We start from the raw sequence: 18,250 nt of genomic DNA on the forward strand, positions 1-18,250 counted from the left end.
GGAGAAAAGGGGAAAGGGCGGCGCTGCCTGGCGCATCTCGCCGGAGTTTCTGCTCGCGATGGAGGCTTGCTAGCGCTGCTCTTGCTGCTGCTTCGCTGCTGCCTGGCAGCTTGCCTGAGTGCTGCCAGCGATGGAGAAAAGAAGGTGGAGAATAAAGGAAGAGAGAAGAGATGGATTGAGAAGAGGATAGAGGAGAGGGTGGTGCCGGAGTTCGCTGTTTGAGAGTGGCGATTATCGCCGGAGAGAATGGAGAAGATGGGGGCTGGCGGCTGCCAATGAGAGGGGAGGGAGAAGAGAATGACATTTTTTAGGGATTAGGCTCTTTTAGGGTATTAGAAAATAGGAAGAATAAGAGATTAAATCTTGACCGTAGAACTAGTTTAGATGAGTGGTTAGGATTTAATCTAGGATTTAACTTAAAGGATGGATGGTTGAGATTAAAAGATAGAGTCTTAAAATTAAATTGGATTGGATGTGGAATGGCTAAAGTTGTAATGAATTGAATTAGAGTGGCTAGAATTGAAAGAAATTATAATAAAATAGGCTAGAATTTAAATAATTTTAAGGAAAGTGTAGGAATTACTAATTAATTAAAATACTACATATATTAAAATATTTTTATATAATTGAAAATCATTTAGATTTTGAAGCATTTGAAATTCATTAATAAATGTTATAATAATATTTACGATAATTTTATAAAGTAAACGATACTAAAATATATAATTTTGAGAAAAATCGACTAAAACTTCAAAACTTTAAGTAAATTTTAAAATACGTATTTAATCGAATATAATCCTAAAAATGGTTAAAAGTCGGTCAAAATTGGGTGTCAACAGTAGGGGTGCTTTTTTTTTTTTAGCTTATAAGCTGTTTTAAGTTGACCACATTTTTACCTTTTTGCCCTGAATATTTTTATACAATCTCCAAATTACCCACATAACCCTAACATCTCTATCTTCCATTTTCCCTTTTCACGTTTGGCATAGCTGCTGAACTTCTTCCTGTACTTCCAATTTGAAGTGAAGAAATATGTGAATGATAGCAAAATATAATTATTTATGGCTGTAAAATATAAATTAATTAACTTTTATTATGTTAACAACTTTTAAGGGTATTTCAGACGTTTTGATTTAAAAAGCTGTTTATCAGCACTTATTTGCCAAACACATCAACAACTTTTTTTTTAAGTTCAGCACTTTTATCCAAACGCATAACTGCTTATTTTAAAAATAAGTTTCAGCACTTTCAAAAGTACTTTTTTAAAGCTGCTTTTATTAAGCCCATCCAAACGGGCCCTAAGAGTATAGAATATGTTGAATATGTAGTAAATGTCTATAATACGTAAGTAAATACGATAATCTAGAAAATTGAAATCAAGAGTTATAACTAGTTAAAATATACTGATCATAGTTCAATCGCTATTACTAAAAATAAGCGAATTTTCAATTTAAAAAAATCTTCTGACAAGTCAATTATGACATTTTTTTCTCGAAAATTCTGCCTAAAATTCATAGAGTTTTTTGAAGGGGAATAAACTTGCTTCAAACTCTCAACATGTAATTAGGCCAAAAAAATCATGCATTTTTTTCTTCAAATTCTTTTATGGACAATTTTATCACCTTATTTGTTTAAAACAAAAGATAATTGGAAATGTTTGTTCCAAGATGGTTCCTTAATTAACTCAAATTATTCCTAATCTAGTTGTCAAATTAATGATCGAAAATACTATAATATATGTACCATAAGATGGGAGCAAACTGAAAACAATTAGCGAAAATAAAGGTAAAATTAATTAATTGCATGAATTTGGCAATAAATTGAAAAACTATAGGGGATACAATGTTTTAAAAAAAATAATGGACAAAATATTCTCTATACATGAAGCATTTATTTTTTTACAACAAAAAGGCATATTTTCTTGTCGGTTTAATGATATTTATAATTCCATGAGAATCAAATTCATATTAAGAATAAAATTAAATAAGTGCTTAATCGATATTAAAATAACGAGCAAAAATATGGGCATGATTAATTCACAATGTCAATCGGAGTATATCTTTAGCAAAAATATGGGCATGATTAATTCACAATGTCAATCGCAGTATATCTTTAGAAATAAAAATTAGCATTTTTTTTAAATTAGATATTTTTTTGAATAAAATAGTTAAATAATACACAGAAACACGTCTCGAAGAGTTTCATAAGATATGAATCATGAAAAAAATGATCTAATTAATCAAAATATAATATCACACTTCGCAGCGATTGATAGTAGAAAAAAAGGACAAATATACTCTCGAATTATGCAAACACTTTCCGTCATACTTTTGGGACATTGGTGGACCTGTCGTCCAAAAACTAAAGCATATATAACCTTTATACTAACGGACGTATACATGTCATAAGCACCAATGTCCCAAAAATATACTTTAGTTTTTGTTGACGACATAAGCACCAATGTCCCAAAAATATAATGGACGATATCTATCATACTATTTACGATAATTTGAAAGTGTATTTATCTTTTTTCCCTCGATAATATTATATTACATATAAATCTCATATATCCTAATTAAACACACGGAACAGAGCATTCATCTTTCCTAATTCCTAGTGATGTTTAGAACAATTACAACATATGGTGTTGACTAATGAAATCTTAAATATTCTTCAAAAAAAGTCAATTATGCATTAAGAAGTGTCTTAATTACTTGTATCCCCCCTACCCCACTCCACCCCCAAACTACCACTTGTGGCAATAATTTATAATGCAAACCATTAATTGCATAATTATGTGTATAAATAATACACACATTTAATAGTATATAAAGGACATTACCCATAGCCTTTTCTCACAACAACACAAACATCACACATCATAGTATACTCTTCAAAGAAAAACATATCTAATGGCCATTAAAACAAGTCTTGTTCTTTGGCAGCTACATTTGCTTTTATTACTATCATGTCATGACTTGAACTTGGCTAATGCTGCAGGTGGCAAATGGGATTTACTTATATCCAACATTGGCATTTCCGCCATGCACATGCAACTCCTCAACAACGATAGAGTCATCATTTACGATCGTACTGACTTTGGTGCATCCAACATCTCATTACCTAATGGCAAGTGTCGTAACAATCCTAAAGAACTCGCCTTGAAAATCGATTGCACTGCCCACTCTGTTGAATATGATGTGTCCACTAATTCAATACGTCCCCTCATGGTCCAGACCAACGTGTGGTGCTCCTCGGGCTCTGCCACCTCGGATGGTTCGTTGGTCCAAACCGGTGGATTCAATGATGGTAAACTCATGGTGAGAACTTTTAACCCATGCAACACTTGTGATTGGCAAGAAATGGGAGATGGACTAGGTCAAAGTCGATGGTATTCCACCAATCATATTCTTCCTGACGGAAGCCAAATTATAATAGGAGGCCGTGATGCTTTTAACTACGAGTTTTTTCCCAAAACTGCGTCAACAAGCAACGTATTTAATTTACCTTTCCTTCGACAAACTAATGTTCCTAGAGAGGAAAACAATTTATACCCATTTGTTTTTCTCAACGTCGATGGGAATTTATTCATTTTCACCAATGATCGAGCTATATTGCTCGATTACACAACAAATACAATAGTGAAAACATATCCACAAATACCAGGCGGTGACCCGAGAAATTATCCAAGTACAGGTTCTGCAGTTCTTCTTCCTTTAAAGAACTTGCGTTCACAAAAGGTTCAAGCTGAGGTTTTGGTGTGTGGTGGAGCACCAAAAGGCTCATACCTTAGAGCAACAAAAGGGGATTTTGTCGGTGCATTAAATACTTGTGGGCGGATTACAATTACCGACCCGAATCCACAATGGACCATGGAGACCATGCCACTACCTCGAACAATGGGTGACATGGTAATTCTACCAAACGGTGACGTTTTGATTGTTAATGGAGCCGCGACGGGTACAGCTGGATGGCAAATTGCAAGGAACCCGGTTTTTAGTCCGGTGATTTACCGACCCGATAACCCATCTGATTCTAGATTCGAGGTACAAACCCCGAATGCCATACCTAGAATGTACCACTCAACAGCAGTTCTACTCCGAGACGGTAGGGTTCTTGTTGGTGGTAGTAATCCAAATGAGCTTTACAATTTCACAGGAGTAGTTTTTCCAACGGACTTAAGCTTAGAGGCATTTTCACCGTCCTATCTGGATGTGGAATTTGCTAATCTACGACCACAAATTATTTCTCCTGATTCACATCTCAAATTCACGTATGGACAACGTGTTGACATTCGATTTACTGCTTTAGGGTTATTAAATCGAGATTTGATCAAAGTGACTATGGTTGCACCGGGTTTCAATACACATTCGAATACGATGAATCAAAGAATGCTTGTACTTCCGAGAGGACTTGTACGACAAGTGGGAAGATTTGTGTATGAAGTGAGTTGTGTATTTCCGAAATCGGGTTCATTAGCACCACCGGGTTACTATCTTTTATTTGTGGTTCATCAGGACATACCAAGTGAGGCAATTTGGGTCAGGGTTAATTAACCATATGCATTTGATTTGATTTACAAATTGTTATTTTTCATAATTTTGTTTTACTTCCAACTAAAGTGTATGGGAAGACTTGTTATGGTGTTTTTTTTTTAATTTTAATAGAGTAATAATGTCATGAGAAGGAAGTAATTGTTTTTTTTTTGTTTTGGAGAAGAAGTTGCAATTAATTAGCAAGACAATTGGATTGTGTTTTTATTTTACAAAATGGACTAATATTGTGTTAATTAGAAGAACAATAAAAGACAGGAATAAGCTTTAAATCTTGATTCAGTCTCCGATGATGACATATTATTAAAATTTAGAGAAAATAAATAGAATGGAAATGGAGAAGAGTCAAATCCTAACTAATAAATATTTTGACAAATATGAAATCATAGAATGAATGGCAGATTCAGAAATTTTACTAACTCTGCAATCTAGGGATAATATTCGTGGTCCAATTTGTGCATTCGAGTACCACTGGGCTATCTCTCTTTTTATATTTAGGTGCTTCAAACTTTATATATATAAAAAAATATTAAAAACTAATCCTCTATATATACAATGTAATTTTTTAGCAGATAATTCGAGTAAATCCCTTAGCAACCATCCGCCCCGCCTACAATTGTTTAAGCTTATAATTAGCTTAGCCTGAAATGTATGTTGATATGGAGAAGTCTTTTTATTAGGTACCTTAAGTATTTATTTTATTGGAAGTAAATTAGAAGTAATACAAGCTATTCCATATAAATTAATGCATTAGTCAAACTTTTGCCAGGATAAAAAGAAAAGAAAATTTAACTATTGGAAAAAGATCTCTATGAAATATAATATTTTCTCTAATGAGATCTAAAACTAAGTCATACAATCAAAATATAATTTAAGCAATATATTTGGCTATTTACTATATCTTTTAGGCAATTAATTGATACTACCTATATGATTAAAACATAAAACTTAAATAATTCTTCATGTTTCGAACTTTGATTTTATTACAAGGTTCATAAATATTTTAAGTTTAAACTAATTAGATCATTAAATGGTTAGATTTGAAAAATCATTATCGTAACTTTAAATATATTCTAAAACATAACAATTATGATTTTAATGATTTAAATCTAATTTTTAACTAAATACGAGATGTTATACAAGTAAGGACTATATACTCTAATTAACTTGCTCAATTTAGTGAAATCTTATTTCTATTTAAAAACATTTATACTAGATATAGAATAATTTATTAATTTATGTAACAATTTACTCAATTAAGAAAAAATCCAAACCTAAAATTAAAAAGAACTTATCTAAGATCTAAACACTTTTGATGGTATCTTGACATACAATAATTTATACATATCTATTAAATATCTCAGGAAAGACTACACGAATTAGCTATACTATTAACTAAACGAAAAAAAAAAAATTATCAAATATACTTTATAACAATATATTTTAAAAAGCTATACAAGTATAAATTAAATAAAAAATATAAAAATTATTAAATAATCTTCAGAGCTCGTTAGACCTCTCCATGGTCTAAATGAAGTTTTTAAATAAAGTTTTTTGGAGATTATTTTGATATGTCACATTTTTCATCTTAATAAATGTGATAATGATTCATTTCGATTGTTATCTTAATATATATATATACATATGCAATATCATAATTAAACAATATAAGTATCCTAATATAGTTACAAAATACAACAATGATTTCTCATAAATTTACCCGTAAGAAGTAAAAATCACAAGAACAAGTGAAATATAAATTCTTGAAACAATAATAGTATGAACACAATAGCATTTATTGTAAAATAAGGCTTATGCCTTAAAATCCTTAAAGAACAAATATGTGTTGAAATATTTATAGAAATGATTGATTATTTATTATTAGAAGTATAATATTTTTAACATATACTATTATTTTACACATTTTAGCATTTATTGTACTTTGTTAAAGATAAGAATTGATAAGTATTGAACAAAGTGAATTACAATTTTTTTAAATTTATTTTTAAATTTTAGTTTCAAGCATTACAACAAGTATATTGAAATGGGATATACTAAGTCATTAACTTCTTGAGATTCTATGATTCTAATTCTTATTTTTATTCAATATTTGTCAACTTATTATTTATAGAAATAAAATTTGAATAAATATGTATACCAAATTTGTTTATATTTTAGCTCTCCAATTAAAATTTCGCTTTGGACCTCCAATTACATTGAACCTTCCCTGACTGTTACACGTCAAAAAGTTCTCCTCTTATTTGACTGTTTCTGTCACGCGTCAAAAGGTTTCACCTTTTACTTAGAATTTATTGATAAATCGTGTATTTGAATTCCATCATTTTAGTGAAATTCTTTTCTAATTCAATTTGGTTGCGAAAAAGTTGCTAATTTGCTACCAAACATAGTTCTTCTCATTCAAAATACTAACAAAATTAGCTTCGAACTTTACAACACATCCAAATAATATGAATAAAAAATGTTAAAAAGAATTGTAAGAACTATTGTGTATTTTAAAGGATATTGTAAAATAAATTGTGTATTCAGTTATTTTTTCAAAAATTAACACCTATGATCCAGACATGCATCAGAAATTAAAGGAATGGACTGGGCTATTCATAAGTTTAAATTGGGCCAACATTTTGCACACCTAAGAAATGGACTGAGCTATTGAATTTCATCGCTAGAATTTGGCTGGGCTGGGCTGGCTAACCCATCCAGCTAATTGACAAAGTTAGTTATAACTAACTAAATTGGAAAACATGTAATATCTAAAAAGTATCGTTGCGTGACCGTTGAATCAGGTTAAAATGAATCGAGTTAACAAATTGGATTGGTAATTAACTCAGTCACAAGTTGATTGACCATAAATGAGTTAAACAATAGGTCAAAGTTCAATCCATTCAATTCTAACTAAGTTTTAATGAGCTTATTTACGCGATATAATTTTCCTGTAAAATTATTCATGCGGTTCCTTTTAACTTGTCAACACAAATGCCACCTGTCCAGTAAGACTAATGTAAGAACAATGCGTGCTCAACATTACTTGATACCAACGATTTGTTTCACACAAAATATATTATTACAAATATTACAATATCTCTAACTAATTAATATTCTTTCTTTCCTAGCTAACAAACAATAATACTATATTTAATTATTGCATTTTGTTCAACTATTAACACTATATATATACAGTACATATATCTAGACCTAAATTTATTTATATCTAACATAGAGCTAATGACTACTAGAATAAAAGTTTTTCCTTTCTTGGTTCTAATTGGTCAGCTACTCCTGCTACTGCCACGTCACCGGAACTCGGCTTACGCCGCCGCCGGTGGCAAGTGGGACCTACTCATGTCTAACATCGGAATTTCCTCCATGCACATGCAACTTCTCAACAACGATAGAGTCATCATGTACGATCGTACTGACTTTGGTGCATCTAACATTTCCTTACCTAACGGTAAATGTCGTAACAACACTAATGACCTCGCGTTGAAAATCGATTGCACTGCTCACTCTGTTGAGTACGATGTGTCCACCAACTCGATACGTCCCCTCATGGTCCAGACCGACGTGTGGTGCTCCTCCGGCTCCGCCACCTCGGACGGTACTTTGGTTCAGACCGGTGGATTCAACGATGGTGAAAAGGTTGTAAGAGTTTCAAAACCATGTAATGGAAACAAAAGTACGTGTGATTGGAGAGAAATTGAAAATGCTTTGATGCAAAGTCGATGGTACGCGACCAATCATGTGTTGCCAGATGGCAGACAAATTATAATAGGAGGTCGTGAAGCTTTTAACTATGAGTTTTATCCTAAAACTCTAACGACAAATAATATATTTAATCTTACGTTTCTTCAACAAACTAATGATCCTAGAGAGGAAAACAATCTTTACCCTTTTGTTTTTCTTAATGTCGATGGAAATTTATTTATTTTCGCGAATAATCGAGCTATATTATTCGATTACACGAGGGATATGATAGTGAAAACGTATCCACAAATACCAGGTGGTGATCCGAGAAATTATCCAAGTACAGGTTCTGCGGTTCTTCTTCCTTTAAAGAATTTGGAGGCACAAATAATTCAAGCTGAGGTTTTGGTGTGTGGTGGAACAAAAAATGGTTCATTTCTTAGGGCACAAAGAGGTAAATTTTTGGGTGCGTTAAATACTTGTGGGCGGATTAGAATTACCGACCCGAATCCACAATGGGTCATGGAGACAATGCCACTAGCTCGAATAATGAGTGATATGGTAATTTTACCTAATGGAAATGTTTTGATCATTAACGGAGCGGCGGCGGGTACGGCTGGATGGGAACTTGGTCGGAGCCCCGTTTTGAGTCCGGTGATTTATCGTCCTGATAATCCAGTCAATTCAAGATTTGAGGCACAAAATCCGAGTACTATACCAAGAATGTACCATTCAACAACAATTTTACTTCGAGATGGTAGAGTTTTAGTTGGTGGTAGTAATCCACATGGGCTTTACAACTTCACAGGAGTTCTTTACCCAACAGAGTTGAGTTTAGAGGCATTTTCACCATCGTATTTAGATTCAGACTCTGTAAATTTGCGTCCACAAATCATTTCACCCGCTTCGAGACGTAAAGTCAAGTACGGTGGACAGGTCAATATTCGATTTATCGTACCTGGCCCAATAAATAGGAATTTGGTCAAAGTGACAATGGTTGCACCAGGATTTAATACACATTCATTTACTATGAATCAAAGAATACTTGTGCTTTCGAGTGGAAACGTAACACAAGTTGGAACATCAACTTATAAAATCAATTCAATTTTTCCAAATTCAAGTAAATTAGCACCACCTGGTTACTATATGTTATTTGTGGTTCATCAAGATATCCCAAGTGAAGGAATTTGGATCAGGATTTAGTAACAAGGTTTGATCAGTCACGATTCAAGTTGTCGAAATATTTTTTATTGGTTCGAGTCTTTTCTTGATTCCGCAAATAGCAGGAGCTTAATTAGTAAAATGATAAAAAAGAAATATTATTATTAGGTGTGATGGCTACAATTCTTTTTTTGGAATGTTACGTTGTTGTAAGCATGATAATAAATTCAATTCTTTTGTATTGACTATTGGAATAAATATTGCAATAATAACGAAAGGCTTATGTTGATCCCCACATTAATTTATATTACCTATTAACTTAATTAATTAATAAGGATTACATTATGTTTGTCACTATCTATATGGTGGCATCGTGTCATAATTTAAAAGAAAAGTGGTGCTTTCCATTGATGGATGCACGTAAAACTTTTTTTTTTTTTTTGATTTTCCTATTGACTAATTCTTTGCATTTACCTAAATCAAATTTGACCTTGATTAGATCATATTATGGATTCGAAAGAGGGTGACATATGTCATTTATAATATCAATTATTATATACTTTTGATGAAATGTACGTCAATAATTCTATCGAAAATAAATTAGTAAACTCAAACTGAACATTCCATTGAACAATTAAGCAATGCCTTCATGCGCTTTGCGTCATAATAATGAATATTGAACAAAGAACGATTCAAAACGATTTTTTTAATCATATGTCATTTTCCAACGTCTCACTTAATACAACTCAATGTTGTTGGTCATGTATGTTCATTTATGTTGAATATTTCGACTAGAAATCGAAAAATTAGTATTTGAAGTTGAAGTTGGAAAAAAAGAGTTTGCAAGTGTTTTTTAGGTTGTGATAAATATTTTTGTTTAGTTGGTTATATATAGAGAGTTACTCCAAGAACCATAAAAAAAAAATGGATTATATCAAAAGAACCATACAAACAACATAATCAAAATCAGCTGCTCATATTAATCAATGTATTGCGTCACTGTGCTAGCATTTAGTAACACAATAAGGTCCTTTAGATATGCATCCACTGATGTACATCCAGGCACAAACAATAAAAACATACACGAATAACCAAAAAGAGATTGATTAATCAGCATCGTGAACAGCTTAAGCTCGTTCTCCACGAATACGTCTTGCAAGTTGAATATCCTTGGGCATTATGGTGACTCTCTTAGCATGGATGGCACACAAGTTGGTGTCCTCAAAGAGACCAACTAAATACGCTTCAGCGGCTTCTTGGAGTGCAAGCACAGCATGACTTTGAAACCTCAGATCTGTCTGTTTTATAAACAAAGATCAAAAGAAGTGTTACTATCATCCAAACCAACTATTTTTTCAGTTGGCACCGATTAATCTATAACAGAATAGAATAATAAAGCAGTGTGGAAAGAGAGTTAACATCCCATAAAAGTTAAGAATGTGAATACTCTAGCGAATTATATACTTAAAAGTTGTATAGAAAAATAAAGGTTTCTAATGATTTTTATAATGAGTAGAATAGTGTCAGACAGTTCGAAACATCCCAAATAGAAACAATGACATATAAATCAGGATGGAGAAAGTAACGAAATGATACTCTAATCATCACAGGTTCTACATTTACCACAGAGACCTGAGCAATTTATAAGTAAAATGATGTCAAAATATTTAGAAACATCCCAAAATAGACAATGTCATATAAGTTGGTGCTGAGGTAGCAACTGACTGATATTACCTTAAAATCCTGAGCAATTTCACGGACAAGCCTTTGGAATGGCAACTTCCGGATGAGAAGCTCAGTGCTCTTTTGATATTTTCGGATTTCACTATAAACAATTAAACATACATAGTAATTAATCGCTGAATCAGATTAAGACAAAACATGATTGTTAAAGAACAATGTCAAAACAAGAGAGATTGAAAAAGTACCGGAGAGCAACAGTTCCAGGTCGGTAACGATGAGGCTTCTTCACTCCTCCTGTGGTAGGGGCTGACTTCCTTGCAGCCTACCAAATTAGAAAAAAGAACCCTAATCAGCATAACTATAACAAAAAATTCCTCCTAAATTTGCAAAATCTAATACATACCCACGTAAATCTAAATCAGTTAGTTAAAGAGTTTAAAATATCTTATATTTGGTTTCCACCCGGTTTCCATGGGGGCTCAAAGAAGTAAAGCACTATCTAACAACTTGTTTGGATATTTTTTTTCCTAATGTACAAGTATTGTGTTATAAGTTTAAATACAATGTTTGTTTGATTGTAACCTAAATTTTGTTGTACCATATCATAAAATCCATTGTTACATAACAATGAAAAGTGTCATTTTGTGTAAAGACCGATTTGGTGTGATCGCGTAGCTATCTTATTTATGTTTCTTATTTCATCACTAATGATTTCATTTTATCCTTTACCTTACCTACATTGTATTCATCACAACAATACAATACGAAATACAATATAATACGATACATTATGAAACAATATGTAACAACCATCCAAACAGAGGATTAACAAAGGCTACTTCATACCGGATCAAACACGAGACAGTAAGATACATTCCAACCTTATGAAAGGAAATATTTAAAAACCCAATCATAAATTACAGAAAAAATAGAATAACTTCGCTATGAAAGCAAAAAAGTACCAACCTTTGTAGCAAGTTGCTTCCTTGGAGCCTTTCCACCGGTTGATTTACGAGCTGTCTGCTTAGTACGAGCCATTTCTTAACAATCTGTAAAAAAAAACAACGATTAAGCAAATGGAAAATACATGAAAAATCGCTCTACAAACAAGGAAAATACGTCTTCGCCGGAATCAATAACCAGAAAAAGGATCGAAGATCGTCGGAGAAGAGAATCATTACCTGAGAAAGTTGCAGAGAGAATTTGAAATTTGAAAGTGTAAAAAAGCTGAGGTATTAAGAAAGAGAAATAAGGGATTTATATATTATTAGGGATCCGATTTTATTGGGCCGGATTTGAAAAGGTCTATCTTAATGGACCCAATAATCAATTTTGTGTACATCAGCCCATATCATTTTGTGGAGGTAGAAAGAACAGTTGTTTTCGAAAAATTTCTAGTTCAATTACAATTTTCGAGGTACAAAGAAATATAACCTTAACATAATATCTTGAGCAATATGAGAAACATTCAAAAACATTACATGGCTAAACAAACATATATTAAGTAATTCGTCACTATAATTGTAGTTTTAATTAATTATCACTTGTGATCAATATACGATGATAATTACGTAGTCTGGAATTTCGAGTTTGTATAATCTGAAATTTGTATAACTTTTATATAATTATTTAAAAGTCATATGTTTGTGTTTATTTAAATTCATTATTTCAAATTTATATAAAAATAGCTCAGTTATATAAATGTATTCGTAAATTATACAAACGAAACATTTTAAACTGTAAATATACAAATTATAGTTACGTATCATAATTAAATTTATTATAGTGACTATTTGTAAAAAGTTTTCTGATTGTGATTTATGTTTTACAAAAAATATAATGTAGAATAAAAATATTTAAAAAGTAAATATGTATGACAAATCAATAGATGGATAGTATTTATTTATTTTTTGATTGCATAAATAATTTCCCAAATTCTGATTTCTGCATAATTAGTGAATACCATTTCTTCTTCCTTAAAAATTGAGAAATAATTTTGAATTATCTGATGATTTGACAAGAGTTATAGTGAGATCTACAGTTCAATTCATCAATGGAGGGCTATGTGTGGGCAATAGCCGCTGGGTTCAACGCAGCTCTTGCAGCCATCTCTGCCAAATTCTTCACCTCCCAGGTCAAATACTTTCACTGATTGTTCCATCTTTACCCTTTTTCCTCCTTATTGTGATGATTAGCTGTGAGTGTTGGAATGAAATTGGTGTAAATAGAGCCGAATTGACGTAGACAATTCATGTGGCTTTAATGGGTGGATCTAGGATTTAAAGTTTATGAGTTAGTGTAACGAGCTCAGTTTAATATTACAGTAATAACTAGGTTTATTGTCAAATATTTATAGATATGATAAAAAGAAAAAAAAAGTTAATGAGTTTACGTGAATCCGTAGTCAGACCTTTATATCTGACCTTGGTGGATTTGGGATTGAGTTGTATGTTGTAGCTGTAGGATCTGAAATTCTGAATTGGGTCCATTTGTAAGATGAAGAAATGCCTTTATTGAGTTTGAAATGGGATGAATTGAGCGGAGCCAGGATTGTCATTTAAAAATAGCTCTTACCATGTATAAACATTGTAATTTTCCACAAAGGGATTTCGGGCCCTTACTAGCTCCGCTCTTGAATAGTCTAATAGACTGGAAAAGATGGATTGTTTTTGTGAAACATTATTTGGTCTGGACATGATTAATCACCCTTTGCTATCTAAAGTGCTACTTTTGTCCGTCTCTTGTTTTGGATCGAAATGTTGTCATGATCACTGATGTTTGCATCAGGTAGGCTATCCACATCACACCCTCTTGGGGTGTGGCCCTTCCTTGGACCCTGCGTGAATGAAATATGCTTTATGCATTCAGAAGTCTATGTTTGATTTCTGCAACATTTGTCACGTTCCATAATAATCAATATAGATAGCTAGAAATATGAGTTTTCGACGCATAGATCTTGAAAAATTAGTAGTTTTTGCATTGAGCTGAGCATTTGAAGGATTATCAGTCATCAGTGGGATGCCTTGTCTTTTTCAATATTTTACATTCTTAGTTGATGGAGGAGTGAGGGAGGTTATTGAAATGGAAGAGTGGGACTATATAATCTGTTTCAGTCTGTTTACATGTGATGTACATGTCAACTGCAAACTAGATTGATGCTTCTACTTGAGTCATGTCCCTGGATTGATCACGTCATATTTTAAATTGATTCCATGTAATCTACTTCTGCAGCTTCAGTTCCCTGTAACTAAAGATCCTAGATTATTTTCATGGTAAATTTTTGGCATAAATCTTTGCCACATTAAATTGTATGATGTCTATTGTCTATGTAAATTTGCTTAATCGTGTCACTAGTACTCATTCTTTGTTTCTGCTTCACTCTAATGTGATCCTTTTCAAATTCACAGCTCATCAAATATGGTTGTGTCATATTATTCAATGTCACAATGTGGGGATGCTATGTCAATAGCCTTAAAGCTCTATCATCTCTACAAGCTACTGTGACTAACTTTGCAACCAACTTTTTATCATCTGGATTGGCTGGATTTTTGCTTTTTCGGGAGCCACTACCAATCCAGGTAATTTGTGAAATTTGTGCTACTCTGTTTATGAACTATAGTATGATCCTCCGATCCCGCTTTTTGGTCAGTCCTCTCTTACTATTTTATGGAAATCCTGGTGTTGTTGCGCTGTTACATCTTGGCACCAATCACGAGTTCTCGTCATATATTTCATAAACTTAATAAAATCAATACGGCCAATTGAAATTAATGTCTTTCTCTACATAAAAGGAAGTAATATACCATGGTTTGTAGACACTCGAAAGAGATTTCTACTCTTTGGAGGAACATGAGACACTGGGCTATCCCCCCATTCAGCTATCTTAAGAGTTATACATCAAAAATATGATAAAAGGGGTAGGGATCTTGGACCTTTGACTGGGGTGGTAACGACCATACAATACGTTAGATGCGTTTCAACTTTTTTACAATAATGTTTAAACTAAAAATTAATCAGTTTCCGCAACAACAACAACACAACAACATACCTAGTATACGCCCACAAGTGGGGTCTAGAGAGGGTGGTGTGTACGCAGACCTTACCCTAACTTGTGAAAGTAGAAAGGTTGTTTGTATAGACCCTAGGCTACGAGTAAAACATTTCAAAGCAGGTATTCAAAGGAAATAAAGTAAATGAACACGAGTTCTCTAATTATTTTGTCAATATCATTTGTTTTTGTAGAACGTGTTCCTGCATATTTTTTTATAATAAGTACCAGTAGAGTTTCTCAAAATGAATGTTAGAGAACTTGTAGAAGTTCTAATTAAATCAGAAATGTGTTCCTATATGGTTGATATGGCTATTGGTTTTCCTACATGATAATAAACAATGTTCAAGTATCTATGCTTTTACATCAACTAAAACGTAGATACATCCCTGAACCCCGTTAGTGTTGACGATAGATCAACCTGTCCTATATGATGAAAATTATGCCATTGATCTATTAACTGGTATTGCTTTTGCAGTGGTTTGCAGGCGCCTCCCTTATCGTGCTTGGAGTTATTGTTTTGAGCAAGTCAAGCATAGAGAAGAAAACTCATACAAGTTAGATTTAGAGAAGGTGTGAGCCAAATATTAGATGTAGATTTTAATGGCCTTAACATGAACTATTGTTAAAATTCATGTCTCAAAATCAGTTTATTATGCATTATTGTGGCTATGTTGATATAATTGTTGTTCTTGTAATATTGCAATACTGGGACTCTCTCCATGTTGTACGACTCTACGTGATCGTGATGTCACTAAGTGAAATTACGTTGAATATGTCATTATTAGTACTTAGTCCTAATTTCTATTTGAGGACTGCTTTAAAATTGGTTCTTTAATATACTCTTGCACAATTTTTGGTTCTTATGGGTTTTTTTTTTGTGCCCCCTAATTTTGGGTGTGTAAATAGATACTTAACTTTATGTAAAGTTGAACAAGTACATACACATTCTATGTGACATAACACAAATCAGTTCGAGTGTTACGTGAATTATCTCGCAATATATGTGAACTTATTCAATTTTGTACGAAGTTAGATCTGTACTTGCTCACACTTAAAATTAAAAAACGTATGTATCAGTTGAAGCTAAGTTAAACGAACATTTTTATTCATTAGGGCTATTACCAGATTGTATGGAATCTTTAAAACAAAAAGATTGATCTTGAAATAAGAGAAGTCTCGTTAAATTTGGAAAAATAAAACATCAAAAGTTCAAGTATAGTAAAAACTGTAAAATCTGACACGTGAATTCAAGTTAATTCCTTTTTCTTTTTCACAATTTACTAATAAATCTAATAGTCAAAACTCAAATTTTATTAAATGCTCATTTAACTGATCAAAAAGAGTTTATTTTGAATAAATTTAAAAGAATTTAACTATACAAAAGTATATATATTTAAAGATTTATTACACGATTGACAATCTCCCAATTTTTTGTTATTTTCTCTTTTATTACACGACTCATAGGTCAATCAAACTTTCACAAAAATTTAAAGATTTATAAGTTCAATTAAATAACTATATGAATATCCACAAATTCAATTATCTCAGAGCGATTTGAATTGGTTTAAAAATCAGTCAAATTTACTTTTAAGTCAGTGTCTGACAAATATAAAAAATAACTTAAAATAAGTTACGAAGTATTTGACAAAATATAAAATAAATCTCCTTGCTTTTTATTTTTTAACTTAAAAATCGTCTCACTTTGAATTTTTATTTTTAACTTAAAAGCTAACCTTTTTTTTTTAAGTCCATCAAACGGGCGCTTAATACCTTTTCCCATTGACCGTCCCTCATTTTTGTCATTTTCTTTCACCGCTCACTGCTCAACCAAACTTCCACAAAAATTAAAAATTTCAAAGTTTAGTCCATTAGAATTTAATCCCTTTTCCCATTTCTCTTTGACTACTATTTCATTTTTCCCTTAAAAAATTAATTCAGTTTTCTTCTTATATATACAGAAGAAGAAAGAAAGTGAGCTGTTAAGTCATATTCAGGTGATATTAGTGAAGAAAAATTCTCATTTTAGCAAAAAAAAAAGGAAGTAATCCAACCAGTAGCAAGCAGACACATAAAAAGGTAGTCTTTTTGCCTTGTTATTACAAATTTTTCTGTATAAGCTTCCACTTACAGTCATGGATTTGCAGTCAATTTTTCAGAAAACACTACAGATAATATCAAAGTGGATTTGAGTACTGTAATATTTTTTCCAAAGGGTAATAAAGAAACTCAAGAAAGAGAGAGGAAGAAAACAAAAAGATGCTGGTATGGGTGTTGGTATTGGTGTTGACAGGTAAAAGATAAAATTAATGAAAAATACCAAAAAAGAAAAAAAAAAGAGGAAAGAAGAGTTGATGGGTGATGTCAATGTTGCTCTTTCTTTCAACTACTGCTCTTTCTTCACTGATATTTATCTCTTTCAAGTTAGGGTTTTGAGTTTTGAGTTTTGACCCTCTTTTCTTTCTTGATTTTTATTTTTTCTCAGATATGTATCAGCTCTGCTATGTAAGCTTTACATGTAGTCTTTAATGGGTGTACCTTCTTTTTTTACTTTTTATGTATTTTGTTGGTAAGTTGATGTTTGTTTATAGCTAATTCAGTTGTGGTTGAATGAAATTCTGAATCTTGTAGGCTTTGATGAGTGTTTGAGCTTGAATTTTGGTAATGAATTGTTTTTCTTTTTTTACTTGTTTTGGTTTTGGGGTTAATTGGTTTCTCAGAATCTTGATTAGCTGTTTGTTTAATTGCTGCTGAAGTTCATTTTCCTGTTTGTATGATTGATCTTCAAGATTTCTTTTTTAAGAAGCCCATTTCTGGATTTGCTTATTTTTTTGGTTATAAAGATTGGTTCTTTCTATGTAGAAAGACTTGGTTTTTTTGTTAGAACTTTCTTTTTTTATGCTTTAGTTTAGATTAAGTCAAGGCATAGTTTAATGGAACACTCATTAGCCTTAAAACCTTTCCATTTTTAACAACAGAATGTATGTGGTTGAGCCGATACAGTGAACACTTTATAGCTGGAAGAAAGTGTTAGTAGAGTGTATGTTGTTAACAGATAATCATAAAGCTCTGATTTTTATTCCTTTTGGCTGTTGGGGGTCTT

At 32.1% G+C, this 18,250-nt stretch overlaps 5 protein-coding genes across 18 annotated transcripts in view; 4 read left to right on the forward strand and 1 right to left on the reverse strand.

Annotated features, from left to right (window-relative positions):
- The first annotated feature begins 2,853 nt into the window (after positions 1 to 2,853).
- Positions 2,854 to 4,658, forward strand: LOC107017294 (aldehyde oxidase GLOX-like). The gene has a single exon (XM_015217558.2). The coding sequence runs from the start codon at positions 2,913 to 2,915 to the stop codon at positions 4,554 to 4,556; it is 1,644 nt and encodes a 547-aa protein (XP_015073044.1). The 5' UTR covers positions 2,854 to 2,912; the 3' UTR covers positions 4,557 to 4,658.
- Positions 4,659 to 7,796: 3,138 nt separating this feature from the next.
- Positions 7,797 to 9,711, forward strand: LOC107017355 (aldehyde oxidase GLOX1-like). Its single transcript, XM_015217606.2, has one exon. The coding sequence runs from the start codon at positions 7,797 to 7,799 to the stop codon at positions 9,456 to 9,458; it is 1,662 nt and encodes a 553-aa protein (XP_015073092.1). The 3' UTR covers positions 9,459 to 9,711.
- A 661-nt stretch (positions 9,712 to 10,372) lies between these two features.
- LOC107015910 (histone H3.3) lies at positions 10,373 to 12,389 on the reverse strand. The gene is made up of 5 exons (XM_015216346.2): positions 12,281 to 12,389; positions 12,066 to 12,148; positions 11,345 to 11,421; positions 11,151 to 11,241; positions 10,373 to 10,714 (listed from the first exon to the last, which is right to left on the reverse strand). Exons 2-5 carry the CDS (start codon positions 12,135 to 12,137, stop codon positions 10,544 to 10,546), a joined length of 411 nt encoding a protein of 136 aa, XP_015071832.1. The 5' UTR covers positions 12,138 to 12,148; positions 12,281 to 12,389; the 3' UTR covers positions 10,373 to 10,543.
- A 629-nt stretch (positions 12,390 to 13,018) lies between these two features.
- Positions 13,019 to 15,985, forward strand: LOC107016187. The gene is made up of 3 exons (XM_015216677.2): positions 13,019 to 13,233; positions 14,507 to 14,677; positions 15,626 to 15,985. Exons 1-3 carry the CDS (start codon positions 13,153 to 13,155, stop codon positions 15,707 to 15,709), a joined length of 336 nt encoding a protein of 111 aa, XP_015072163.1. The 5' UTR covers positions 13,019 to 13,152; the 3' UTR covers positions 15,710 to 15,985.
- Positions 15,986 to 17,030: 1,045 nt separating this feature from the next.
- Positions 17,031 to 18,250, forward strand: part of LOC107018037 (protein BASIC PENTACYSTEINE6) — a 6,039-nt gene continuing 4,819 nt past the window's right edge. For 4 of the 14 annotated variants that reach the window (XM_027916456.1, XM_027916459.1, XM_015218381.2 and 1 more), the window contains exon 1: positions 17,476 to 17,652. The gene's annotated coding sequence lies outside the window, so the exon portion shown is untranslated. Of the gene's footprint in view, positions 17,227 to 17,294; positions 17,809 to 18,250 lie in introns of those variants that run through there. The other 10 variants (XM_015218388.2, XM_015218392.2, XM_015218389.2 and 7 more) reach the window with 7 other exon arrangements.

This window comes from Solanum pennellii, chromosome 4, assembly GCF_001406875.1.
Source record: "Solanum pennellii chromosome 4, SPENNV200".
Lineage (NCBI taxonomy): Eukaryota > Viridiplantae > Streptophyta > Magnoliopsida > Solanales > Solanaceae > Solanum > Solanum pennellii.

Coding starts and splice junctions, on each gene's coding strand:
- LOC107015910 (XM_015216346.2), bottom strand. CDS start 12,137: ATGGCTCGTACTAAGCAGACAGCTCGTAAATCAACCGGTGGAAAGGCT. Junction 11,242..11,344: donor CCTGGAACTGTTGCTCTCCG/GTACTTTTTCAA, acceptor AATTGTTTATAG/TGAAATCCGAAAATATCAAA. Junction 10,715..11,150: donor AAATTGCTCAGGATTTTAAG/GTAATATCAGTC, acceptor TTTATAAAACAG/ACAGATCTGAGGTTTCAAAG.
- LOC107016187 (XM_015216677.2), top strand. CDS start 13,153: ATGGAGGGCTATGTGTGGGCAATAGCCGCTGGGTTCAACGCAGCTCTT. Junction 13,234..14,506: donor CCAAATTCTTCACCTCCCAG/GTCAAATACTTT, acceptor TCAAATTCACAG/CTCATCAAATATGGTTGTGT. Junction 14,678..15,625: donor GGGAGCCACTACCAATCCAG/GTAATTTGTGAA, acceptor TTGCTTTTGCAG/TGGTTTGCAGGCGCCTCCCT.
- LOC107017294 (XM_015217558.2), top strand. CDS start 2,913: ATGGCCATTAAAACAAGTCTTGTTCTTTGGCAGCTACATTTGCTTTTA.
- LOC107017355 (XM_015217606.2), top strand. CDS start 7,797: ATGACTACTAGAATAAAAGTTTTTCCTTTCTTGGTTCTAATTGGTCAG.